Here is a 13,334-nt window from a genome sequence, read left to right on the forward strand (position 1 = left end):
TCCCATGGAGCCCTGCGGGAGGTTGGGGAATCAGCGTCGGCCAGGGAGGCTGCCACCAAGCGCCCCGGGGGAGGTATTGAGCTGTCCATGGCTGCTCCCCCGGAACATACACAGCAGTTCGTCACAGACAACAATGTCATTGCCAGCACCATTTTGAAAGATTATGTTTTATTGGGTGCTGCTTTTAGGTGTATTTATTTATTTAGTGTGCCACCATTTTGTGTATCTTGTGGATATGATGCACATGGTTTCTGGGCACCTGATACATGTGACACTTGACCTGTGACATCGTGACAGCCATACAGTATAAGATGGCTTCTTGTTTAATGTAGTGTACAAAATTTGTTGAAAAATAAAACATCTCAGCAGTAAAACACTGTTTTTGAATAATATTCTGGTTTAAAATTTTGTGATCTTGTGAAAATTAATGTAGTGATACATTTTGACTTTTTTCTATATCACTATTTGATATTTTTTGATATCAAAAAAGTCAAAGTTTCCAATTCACTTTAAATGCCGTCAGTAAAAGTGTTTATACTTCATCCCTGATCACATACTTATTATATCATTTTTTTAATAAAATGTGAATATTCCATAAAACAAAAGCATTTGAAAAAAGTCAGTGTTTAAAAACTGCCTAGTGCAATCATGTTAAGAAAACTGGTTTTGCATCTACATGATGCCAATATTGCCTTATTGAGGTGGTGTCACTCTCACACTTTCCATTTCAATAGTTGTATATTTTTCGGTATGATGATATAGTTTTATGGAAATTACTTGTGGAATAACTAACATATTCTTCCTCTCTCAGATTTATCCTGTGTAAGCTCCATGCCTTATCTCATTGAGCTTGATGCATCTCACAATGAAATTACTGAGGTTTTTGGATTTACACCCCCCAAAAATCTTAAGGTACTGTTTAAATGTGACTAAATGTGACACATGTGTATTGTTTTACTTTGTACTATGATAATGGTGTACCATCGAAATATTCTGCTTTGTAGAGTTGCTCTAAAAACTTTTTGCAGATATATTGAATATTGTTTAAATATTCCATACTATCTGATTAAGTGTATACGAATGAATTACTTTTTAAAATTGAAAGTAAAAGGGCAACTTAAAAATGTAATATATTATTTCTATCATTTGTCTTTACAGAATAAAGTTTAAATATATACTAACTTACATTTCCTTGCTTACAAAAAATAGTTACAGTGGATTTGTATTTTTTCTCATCTTAGACATGTTAAATTTTATTGTTTCTTTCTATAAGTAATTTTAGAGAACAGTTATCTAAACCTCCTGTTAATAATGTAAAAATTGTTGATGAGTGCATTAAAATGATAGCAAATGGGAGTTTCTGTGGCACTGTTGGAGGAAAAGAAGTAACACAAAATGGGCTCCAGGAAAATTTTTGAGAAAAGTTGCATATCTTTATCTAAATGCAACATTTTGAATTGTTGGCACTGTTTATCTATCTATCTATCTATCTATCTATCTATCTATCTATCTATCTATCTATCTATCTATCTATCTATCTATCTATCTATCTATCTATCTATCTATCTATCTATCTATCTATCAGATACACAGTGTAAAATGATTAAGATGATCACATTGTCGCGGACAAAGAAAAATTGCAGGATTACATTCAAAATTGTCTCTCTTTGATGATTTGATGTTAGCAACTTTATGACAATCTTAAAATAACCTAATTTCTAGAAATTGTAATTAAAATTTTAGCTTTTGTAACAGTTTTTGAAATGCATTGCCTGTTTTTACTATTTTACAGGTTGCTAATTACTCATACAATCAAATTTCAGAAATGCAAGACCTATCATCTTATGAACACCTAAAAGTACTGATTTTAGACTGTATCCTTTTAATGTTCAAATAACTATAAAGAGTATTTTCATTTTAATATGTAAATTAATCCATATGCAGTTCTTGAAGGTGTTGTGTTGGATGCAGGAAAAATGGGCAAGCATAAGGATCTGAACGCCTTTGGAAAGGGCCCAATTATAATGGCTAGATTACTAGATCAGAACATCTCCAAAGCAGCAGGTCTTCTGGAGTGTTCCCGGTATACAGTGGTTAGTACCTCCTAAAAGTGGTCCATGGAAGGACAATCAGTGAAACCAGCAAAAGGGTCATGGGCACCCAAGGCTCATTGATGTGTATGCACAGAGAGGGCTAGCCTGTATGATCCTAATCCCACATAAGAGCTACTGTAGCGCAAATTGTTGAAAAAGTTAATACTGGCCATGAGAGAGAGGTGTCAGAGCACAGAGTGCATCATAGCTTGCTGTGTATGAGGCTGCATTACCGCAGAACAATTAGAGTGCCCCATGCTGACCCCTGTCCTCCACCAAAACCATTTACAATGGACACATGAGTGCCAGACCTAGACCACTGAGCAACTGAAGAAGGTGGCCTGCTCTGATTAATCTCTTTATTTTAGGATATGTGGATATCCATGTGCATCATTTCCCTGAGAAAGAGACGACAGTAGGATGCAGTATGGTAGGAAGTCAAGCCTGTGGAGGCAGTGTGATATTCTGGACAAAGTTGTGCTTGGAAACTTTGGGTCCTGTCATTCATGTGGATGTTACTTTGACACATACCACCTACCTAAATATTGTTGAGATGACCTACACCATTTCATGGCAATGATATTCCATGATGGTAGTAGCCTCTTTCAGCAGAATAATGTACCCTGTCACGCTGCAAAAAATGTTCAGGAATGGTTTGAGGTACATGACAAAGAATTCAAGGTGTTGACTTGGCCTTCAGATACCCCATATTTTTTTTTTTGTTCTTTATTTCGTCTTATACGATTTCTTGTCTTAGAAATTTGTTTAGTTTTTGCATACCCCTTGGGGTTAGAGCGCAGGGTCAGCCATTGTACAGCGCCCCTGGAGCAATTACAGGTTAAGGGTCTTGCTCAAGGGCCCAGCAGAGTAGGATCTCTTTTGGCAGTGACGGAGATTCGAACCGGCAACCTTCAGGATACCAGCGCAGATCCTTAGCCTCAGAGCCACCACTCCGCCCAAATCCAAATCCAAATGAGTATCTGTGTGATGTACTGGAAAAACAAGTCTGATCCATTGAGGCCCCACCTCACAACTTGCAGGATTTAAGGAATCTGCTGCTAACATCTTGGTGCCAGGTACACTGAACACCTTCATAGGTCTTGTGGAGTCCATGCCTCGATGGGTCAGAGCTGTTTTGGCGACATGAGAGAGATATTCAATTCTCAATACTAGGTTGATGGTTTTAATGTTCTGGCTGATCAGTGTAAGGGGGCCTAGGACACCTTAAAAAGTGATTCCTGTTTCTTTCCCTGTATCTGGTTTTTTGAACAGGATAACAAGGTGACAATGTGTTTTGGAGAGTATTTTCTTTGTGGAGTTTGCTTTTCTGTCATTTCAGTATGATGATGTCCAAACAAGTCTGAAACAGTGTGGATCAGAATAAACCCTTCCACATCTGAGGTCATTGTCATCTTCTGGAAATGAGTTCTTTGATTTCTGTATGTGAAAGGACAGCAGTTAGCTATAGTGAATGAATTAAAGTCACTTAAGATCTTTTATACAAGTAAGAGTAGAGGTGATCATGTGGCTGATTGACTGATTGGAGCATCAGTTTATTAACTAAATGCACTGTAATAGAGAGGACTGATATAGTGAAAGATAAATCCTCAGAAAAAATATTTTACTTTACCACTCAGGCTGCATTACTACATCACCATATAGACTGGGCATCAAGAGCTTTGAGTAGCAATTGAATTCATTAATGTGCAGGTACAGTTGATTGAAATGAGATGCCAGCTGTGCTCACTCTCCATGGCAGGATGTCAACTTCAGCAACCCAGAAAGATGTCAGAGTGGATCCACTGTTTCCTCAAGATTGAAAGGAATCGGCTGAAGAGACAGGGCATTCCGGTCATTCCTTCTCATCCTGCTGTTAAAATGACCATCATCAGGAGAGTCGCATTAGAAGCTTGTGTGAATTTGTTATTTTTTAAATCTGTTAGAGGAAGCTTATGAGCATTGTGTATACCTGAAATTGGACTTATAATAGCTTGCTGAGTGTGTAAAATGTTAATGAACTCTTATACAGTATACCCTGTAAGTCTGTAGACTGTGGTACTGCTCTGGCAAAAGTTTTATTCATATGCGTGCATGGCCATAATTCCATTTATTAAGTTGGTGCAGACTACAGTACTGGCATTTTCTGAATTTCAGCACTACTATGTGCATTATTAATTAAAATAATTTGGTGATATCTTTTTTTTAACATTTCCTTATTCTGCATTCAAAATAAAAATCTACCTTAAAACACATAGGACTGAGAGCATAAACATTAGTTTTATGTTGGGATGAAAATCTGGTCATACAGTATTGTTTCACTTTTTCTGTTATGTCTCCCCTTATCCAAAAGAGTGTAATATTTGTAATCTAATCTGAAGAAATGTATTTACTTAAATAATGATTTTATGTATCTCTTACCTTAAAAATGCTCTCCTAACTACTTTATTCATATTATTTTGCATGTTTGCTTTTCTATGTATTTTTACTTTTACAATTTTAACATTTATTATCATTTACACGTGAAAGTCTTAAACCAGTTTAGGTTGAAAAAATATTAAACAAACATGAATAATGTAGTTGAGAATTGACAGGGTAAAATGTCTCAGGTTCCATAAACTTCAGATTACTTGGTTTCTTTAACTTTTCCATTGTCAGACAATGAAATCACTGAAATTAGAGGTTTGGAAAACTGCAGCAGCTTAAACCACTTCAGTTTGGCAAATAATAAAATTACAGAAATTAGCGGACTGGATCATCTGCCCATTAAAACACTGTGTTTGGTAAGTCCAGCAATGGCATTTAGGCTGTATGTCTTGTGCAAGTTTCAGAATAGTCTTCCATCCATTCATTATTGGACCAATTGAATACATTCCAGTGTCAATAAGCCTAAGGTCTGTCTCTAGATAACAGAATCATTCTGAACAAGGCACCATTCCATTGCAGGGAACACTCAAGCACAATTCCAGGTTCACTCAAATTGGGTCAATGTAGAGTTACTTATTAATCTAACAAGCACGTCTTTGAGGAAAGCAAGGATTAAAAAAAAACCTGCAAACTCAGAAATAAGGAGATTGTGTGAAAAGAACACATATCAAGCCAAAACACCAGCTCAGGTATATGGAGCTGTGAGACAACATCACTAGCCACATACATATACATAAGTACAATGAATACACAGCTTTCTATTAGTCATTGTCATCGGTTTTATCTTCTTTTAAAAATATTTATTATTTCAACGTATATGCATTCTTTGACTTGTGCAGATTCTATTGAATATGGACCCACAAGTGTAATGTCTAATTCTCTTTTTCTCTGACCTTTAACAGCAGTAAGATAGATAGCCCACACTTTATTCTATATTGTGCTATTATATCAAATCTATTAAAGCATCCTGCTCCTCACCTGCTAGCCAACCTAATACAGTTTGTCACTGGTTGTAGTGTATACTATAGAAAGATGCAAACCAGATGAGCAGGCAGTTAGTTCAATTTAATATTATAATGTTCAAAATACTGATGTTAAACAATCATCCATTATATACCAGCACAAAGCAAATCAAGATGTGGTATTCCATATAGTACAACCTTATAGTGCCAGATGTTCAGTCTCTCAGACAGCTTGTTCCTGTAATGCTGGTCAGCATCTTAGGCTCTTGTACATGTTACATGTACCTCAGTATTACTAAAGGTGAAGGATTCTGAATCATTTCATCGACTGACCCTATAAAGCTTATTTAAGTGTGTTGTGGACATCCTGTCTTCTGAGACAATGCACTTGTAAAGCCATGTACTGGTTCTTAGCTCTTCTTGGCACAAAGCCAAGCAACATTCCACATAGCAGTATTCCTAAAACAGTTGACTTACAATGCTGCTGATGCTTTGACACTATCACTTTAAATAATTTTCAGAATGTTCAGACAATTCTTATATGAATACAAAAGCAGATAAAAACAAGGTAAATTTTGCTTATAACATGGCAAGCTGTTTTAGCATAGAAAAGAAAAAGTAATTTTGTAAAAGTACTTAAGTTACAGTTTAATTCAAATCAATTAAATTTTATTGACTCGAGAGAAGTTTGGTTTTTGGCAGGTTTTACAGAGACCATGATGTAACATTAAAATGCATCACCAAGGATACATCCATCAAACATAAACTTCATACAATTTAAATAAAATATAATAGTAAACATAACACTTACAGTATAACATGATATTTTGCGCATTACACATAAAAATTAAACCAACATTAAAACTTGACTAATGATTGACACAATGATAACTGTTTATCCTGTGATTTAAGCTTGATTAAGTCACTTCAGAAAAAGTTCTGCCCCTTCCTCCTACAAAGCCTATACTGACATTAATGTGCCCAAGAAAGGAAAGCAACCCTAGATGTAATTCCACTTCATTTTAAGGAATACTCATGCAAACTTTCAAGATAAGATAAGATTCTTTTATGTCATTGCATAACAAACACAATGAGATTCCAGTACACTACCTGAAACAATGCTCAAAACAATAGTTTTAAAAACCACACATCTAATATTCTCACATACCGTATTTACTAATGTACCACGCACCCTCGTGTAAGACGTGCACCCTAATTTTTACAAAGAAAATCGCGAAAAAAATTTGCCCCGTGACACGCGTTGTGATTGTATAGGAAGCGTTTAGGGCACGTTTTCCGCGAAATGCACTTCTGTTTTTGTTGCATGACGAAAGAGAGAGAGAGAGAGCGCACGTGAGTTAGCCCAAGCAGAAGAAGTAAACATTACAGAAAAAAATTTCCTCATGTATGATGCGCACCTGATTTTCTAATGCTAATTTTTGGGAAAATATGTGCGCGTGTTACACGCGTAAATACGGCAGATGGGTCACACGTTACACAATTGTCAGACTATGCAAAAAATAAAAGTTTTTCTAAAAATATTACACAAGTTAAAAAATAATTAAGAAATATATAATTAGTAATAATGATATGACATTTTCACAATTTTTTCCTCTGAGGTGTGAGATTTCATTACAGAATTTAGTGTAGTAATCGTTTTGGGGTAGAAACTGTTCATCAGTCTTGTGGTCCGTGCTCTAATAGGCCTATATGTCTTCCCTGAGGGGAGAAGGTCAAACAGTTTGTATGCTGGGTGATACAAGTCCTTTATGATGCTGGATATCTTCTGCACACATCGAGAGGTGCAGATATCTTCCAAGCTAGGCAAGGATGTGCTAGTAATTTTCTCTGCCACTTTTGTGATTTTCTATAGAACCTCTTTGTCAGCTGCTGATCTGTTGCTCTACCACACGAGTATCCCATGAGTCAAGACACTCTAAATGGAACAAAGATAGAAAGACACCCGAAGATTTTATGATAGATCAACCTTCCTGAGATTTCTCTGGAAGTAAAGTCTTTGTTGCGCTTTTTTAACACTAGAATTTCTGAAGCCTACAAAAAAACTTGTAATCTCAGCCCATCTTAAATCCCTTTGCACCCCTCCATCAGCGTCTTTTGTTTTGTAAATGTATCGATCAGCACAAGCAGCCTGCTGTCCCATCCCCTGCCTTGATGGGCAAAACGTTCTCCCAGCTCAAGCCAAGGCTCCTTATCTGTGTGTGAGATCTAGAGTTGTATTAACAACTTTAGGAATTCCAGTGTTAATCAGTGACTTTATGTTTACTGACCATGTGAGATCTTCTGAGATGTAGGTACCCAAGAACCTAAAACTAGAGACTTTGTCACTGTTTATATATGGTGGCTGCTGGTCATTGTGCTTCTTTCTGAAGGCAGTGAGCAGTCCTTTAGTTTTTTGGAGTTAACTATCAAGTTTTTCTCTATGCACAGGTCTGTCAGTCTGTCAGTCTACATACCTCCTCCCTGTAGGCAGACTCGTCTCCATCAGTGTTCAGCCCCATTATTATTGTATCATCTGCAAATTTAATAATGGCATTTGTGTTGTGGGCTGGTATGCAGTCATATGTATACAGAGAGTAAAGGAATGAGCTTAATACACAGCCTTGTAGTGCTCCTGTGCTGAGTGATAGAGGTGGGGAGCAGTGAGTGCCCATCCTGACTAATTGTGGCTGTTTTCTTAAAAGTCCTTTTTCAATAGGAAAATATTAGGGTTGAGGCCTAGGTCGGACATCTTGGAAAACAGTCAGCTGGGTATAATGGTATTAAAAGCAGAACTGTAATCCACAAAACAGCAGCCATGCATATGTTCCTTGCAGATGAGGCCAGTTATTATCAGTCATCCTTACATCAATGTCTTCTGAATCATCAGAGGATAGTGATGTCCCCAGAGGAAACCCTTGCACACACAGTAAAGACAAACAACAGACTCCATTCACAGAGCAAGTAATATGTGCTTACAAATGAAAATGCTATGCCATTCCTCTGACCTATCATAAGTTTAGCCATTCAAAACTGAGTAGTTTTTTTTTTAATTCTTTAATATACTCTTAAGTTTTTTATGGATTAATCCATTTATTACACCAATAATTACTTATATATTGTAAAAATATATTTTTTTTATTTTAGAAGCATTTTTTTTCACCCCTTCCATTTCTATTATATTTTGTAATTCCTAATAAATGTAAAATAGCATACTGACCCATCTCTCTCATTTTATTGATAAGGTGTAGTAGCCAGTGTATATTATATTTATAGTATATATTAAATTTTCAAGGCAACTAGCTTTGTTTCTATTTTTTTAATATTTACATTTTATTTTAATGGATAAACAGTGTATGAAAAATGCATTTTACTGTATTAGAATATTGTTTATAGAAAATGTATTTAGTTTTCTTTTATTTATCCATTATGTTTAAAAGAGAACAAAAGATCATTAATTATACTTGTGCCTGATTATTTATATTTCAAACAACTTAAATACAAACATATGGAACCACAGCATGTGCCTGACATCTCACATCTTTAATTACATGTTTATTGTTCTTTACCCAAGGTACTTAAAATTATATATATATTAGCTGTTAAATTAACATCATCAGGCATCACACATTCAGTGACCGCTGCTGAGAAAGGATGAACCTAGTGTAACTCCAGGCCTTCTCACAGCCAGCTCCTGTCAATGCCCATTTGAGGACTGTCACTGAGCAACCAGCACAGGAGGTTTGAGTGTTGACTGGTCATAAGCCCCCTGCTGTACATAGTCAGGAAACATAGCTGTGCTCAGTCTGAAGCCTTTTATTTAATGACAGCCTGCCTAGAAAATAAAGACAGAAGGGTCAAAAATACAAATAAAACATTGTGTTGAACATCCATGACTTTATAGCTGCAGTAGTCAACCTTCATCTGTCTTAGGCTGTTTGATTTCAGGTTAAAAAGTCACTAAGAGTTTAATAACCTTCTGTGAGCTGTCTTTCTGTTTTTTGAACTGTCTGTTTTGAAATTGTAGCGGGCGAACCTGATTACAAAAATATCAAACTTGGAAAAAGTTCCAATTCTGCAGAACGTGGATCTGTCTTTTAATAATATCCAGAGTATGAGTGGTTTGGAAAACCATGATCTTCTTGAGTGTATCAATCTTGAAAGCAATCAGGTATGTCCAGTTTACCTTTCTGCTAGTTTGTTTATCTTTTATTAAGATGTATCCTGTATTATTCTTCTTAGATATCCGTTTTTACTAGACTACGAAAGTGAAAGTTAATAATTAATATATGTCAAGATGGTAGACAAAAATTGAAAACTAATGAAGCAAGGTATCTTGGAGGCAAGTGCTTTCACACAGCTATGTTCCTTTAGTTAGTAAAGAACAATAACATCTACATGGTACATCTCAAAATACTATTGAATGAATTGCTAGAGAATAACATTTCAGCAATTTTGAAAGAAGGTTCCCTTTTAGAGTATATTTGTCATGAAATAAAGTGATATAGATATCTCAACTTGTTAGTATTTCATGAGGGACAGTGCTGATAAGAAACTCATAAAGAAGGGCATTGATAAAGGGCATAAAGATGAGCTGTGGTCTTTCCGGAATAGTTTGACTGACATTCTGAATAAGTGAGCAACTTTAGATTAGCACGTTGCAAATTTGAGTGTAGAATCTGAGTAAGTAACAATGGGAGATTGAGAACTGAACACATTAGGATGCTATAATTGGATTGTAATGCATTATATAGGCAATATCCATATTCATGAATGGGTTGAAATACAATATGGTCAGGTTAATTGTAATCGTGGTGCACCCTCTATGTAATGCTGCTATATTACAGGAAGTCTTTTCATCCTAACTAGACATGGATTCTTCACTATCAGCTCAGAGTTAAGAATTACCCCATTACTTTTATGTTTTTGGGGTGCAGGATTACTCTCCTCTTGCATCAGTAATAAATATGTGGTTGAAATTAGGTTTATTGTCAGGTAGGATTTGATCTCCTTTGTTGTAACTCTGTGATTTTAAAGGCTACTTGGAAATCGGCATCAAAATTTGTAGCCTAAAGGCCTGTAAATCTCAAAATCTAGCACAAAGGAGATTGCATATTCCACAAGACAAAGCTGGGATCACACTTGATGATGCCATCTTCCTACTCACAACTTTTTAATATGAAGAAGCCGATGAGGGCCATACATCAAATAGTAGAAGTCCGCTAGAAACCTGCAAAGAAACTTTTGTTACCTGCGCTATTACACTTACAGAACAAACAGGCCCTAGCCTAATGTTACTCAAATATGTTTACCTCTGTTGTAAGTCACTTTGGATAAAAGAGTCTGCCAAGCAAATACATGTAAATGTAAATGAAACTTTCATTTGTTTTTAATATATAAATTTAACATAGATTATTCACCTTTCATTTTGAATATTGTTCCTCTACTTTTATCTATTGTAGCCAGGAATAAAGATTTTTAAGAATACCATGTTTAGCAAATTCTGTGTTAAATACAATATAGTTTTTGGGAGAAATGTCTACTTATTTACCAGAATTTTTAAGGCATCAACTAAGGAGCTGTGCAAAAACTTTTTAAACCAGTAAACTGAGTCATTGTCACATAACACAAGGGACGTCTGACATATTTGCTACATACATGAGTAATCAACTGTATGATCACACCATAGTTCCTTGTAGAACCAAAAGTCTTCACCTCTCTAACAGCCACAATAGCCTGATTAAGCCATCTTTAACACTTAACTGCAATATTTACACAAACCAAATAAATCCAGTGAAAATAATACAAGCTCCTAGGTATCAGTGCATGTCCGGCTAGGGCTAATATGCACTGGTCCAAAGATAAAGTGTTCCATCATATTTATTTGGTGACATCAAGATGAACCTTTGCTTGCTAATATGGAGTCTGTGTTTCCACATTGAGGGCCTTCACTTTTGCCTCACCTTGATTCTGCCCAGACTGAAGACACTTTGCATAAAGTGTCTTTTTTTAATGTGATAGCTGATGTGAGAGGCTGTTTTCTTGCTACTTCTCAAGTGTTCTATTTTGTCATGGAAATTATTTCATCAAGTGTCTCTCTAATGAGTCTGCATTGTCAGCAGCAAGGTCACACATAAGTCACCTGAGTCCTTTCCCCACTGTCATTCACCTATGTTACTTACCTTGAAAATGTTCAGTGACTGCATAAATCCTTCTTGTTAATGTCAACCAGTTTTATGCATTGTTTTATGGTGTTTTTGTACTATTTCCACATGCCGAAAACCATGTTTTGAAGTTTCTTCTTGTAAGATGTGTTTTTAATGGGTAAACAAAATGTTTTTATTTATATGAAATGAAGTCTAGTGAATCGTGAATAGGGAAGCATTATGGTGCACAGAATAGTTTTGGCACCTCTAAATGACTAATGATCTGAGATTTCTTGCTGATCTGTTTCCATGTTTGTCTGAGTGGCACTTGTGTATTAACTTGCCATCCACTGGGGTTTATCCCTGGTACTCATACTTAATCATACAGCCCAAAGATAAATACTGTATGTGAGTTTATGTTTTTAGCAACTCTAAATTAGGACAGTAAGAAAAGATTGTGACTTGAACTGGATCCTGCCTTGTGCCAATTGGTGCTTGGGATAGGTCAAATCAATCGATTTTCCAGAAATCCCATACACTTCGATTTCAGAAATTTCTGAAAAAAATCTCGGGTTAGTGAGAAAAGTGCTATATAAATGTAAAGAATTATTATTATTGTTATCCAGGAAACACCCTGTAAAATTATCTTGATATGAGATCAGTACTTTCCAAGATACAGCCAATTTTGTGAGGGGAGACAGGTGTCAAATTTAATACGGCTTTATTTTTTCATCTACTTCACAAGACCATATCTCAAGAACTAAAACACCTAACAGGCTCAAATTTTGCACACTGGTACTTTTATAGGTATAGTACATGATGAATTCAAAATGCTTAGTCCAGATGAAACCACTTGGTAACAGCAAACCTTCAAAAATGGAACAAAAAAATATTTTGCATTTTTGGCTTTGCCATGTTTCGGCTTCCAGAGAGCATAATTATAACTGATACAGCCTACTGAAATTTTTTCCCTGTTTAGACACTTACACAGGGCTTTTCAAAAAGTAATAAAGAAACAAGAAACTGCATCAGAGTTTGACCAGTAGACCTCTCAAATGTGAAAAAATCATTTTAGGTCTAATTTTCAGACTAGCTTAATGCACTGTGGGAATGTCCAGACATTTTAAAAATATTCTTCCTGTATCCTATATAGTCCCTTCTTTCTCAACAAAGAAGTCATGCTTTTTTTATGTGGATCTTTCATTTTTATTTTCCATTATAAACATGGGTTAAATTCACCATTTGCCAGTAATGATAATAAACAAGTTCTTCATCACTAACTTGGATATAGGATTAATGGAAAAAAAAATCCCCAAAGGCACATTAAATACAACACATGTACAACAGCTGCTTGATTTATCATTAAATACGTTGTACAATGCTAGTTATGATGAAATGTTAACATCTTGGTATAGCATCAGCAGGGAATGTGACCCATTTCATTTCTGTTTTAATCAAAGTGCAGAGTGCAGGGCATCTTTGTTTTTGAGAGGAAGATGGTACTGCCTCCCACTGACCGTTGTAGGTGCACTAAGCAGTATAATGACACACTGTAATGGCACCCAACAAATATCGTCTCTAGGTGGCTAGTGAAAAGACTGTGCAGGATAGTTTGGATGCATGAAACATATCAGGATGTCTGATTCCACTTCACTCTTGTCACGAATCACACCAAGCCAACATTTTTCATCATACACGCACCCAACATAGCC

At 35.8% G+C, this 13,334-nt stretch overlaps 1 protein-coding gene across 1 annotated transcript in view; it reads left to right on the plus strand.

Annotated features, from left to right (window-relative positions):
• lrguk (leucine-rich repeats and guanylate kinase domain containing) overlaps positions 1-13,334 on the plus strand; it is a 118,995-nt gene that overhangs the window by 21,259 nt on the left and 84,402 nt on the right. Inside the window, 4 exon segments of the mRNA XM_028814408.2 lie at positions 812-912; positions 1,793-1,874; positions 4,749-4,873; positions 9,504-9,647. Of these exon segments, the coding sequence (XP_028670241.2) occupies positions 812-912; positions 1,793-1,874; positions 4,749-4,873; positions 9,504-9,647 (452 nt within the window).

Source organism: Erpetoichthys calabaricus, chromosome 1 (genome assembly GCF_900747795.2).
Source record: "Erpetoichthys calabaricus chromosome 1, fErpCal1.3, whole genome shotgun sequence".
NCBI classification, from domain to species: domain Eukaryota; kingdom Metazoa; phylum Chordata; class Cladistia; order Polypteriformes; family Polypteridae; genus Erpetoichthys; species Erpetoichthys calabaricus.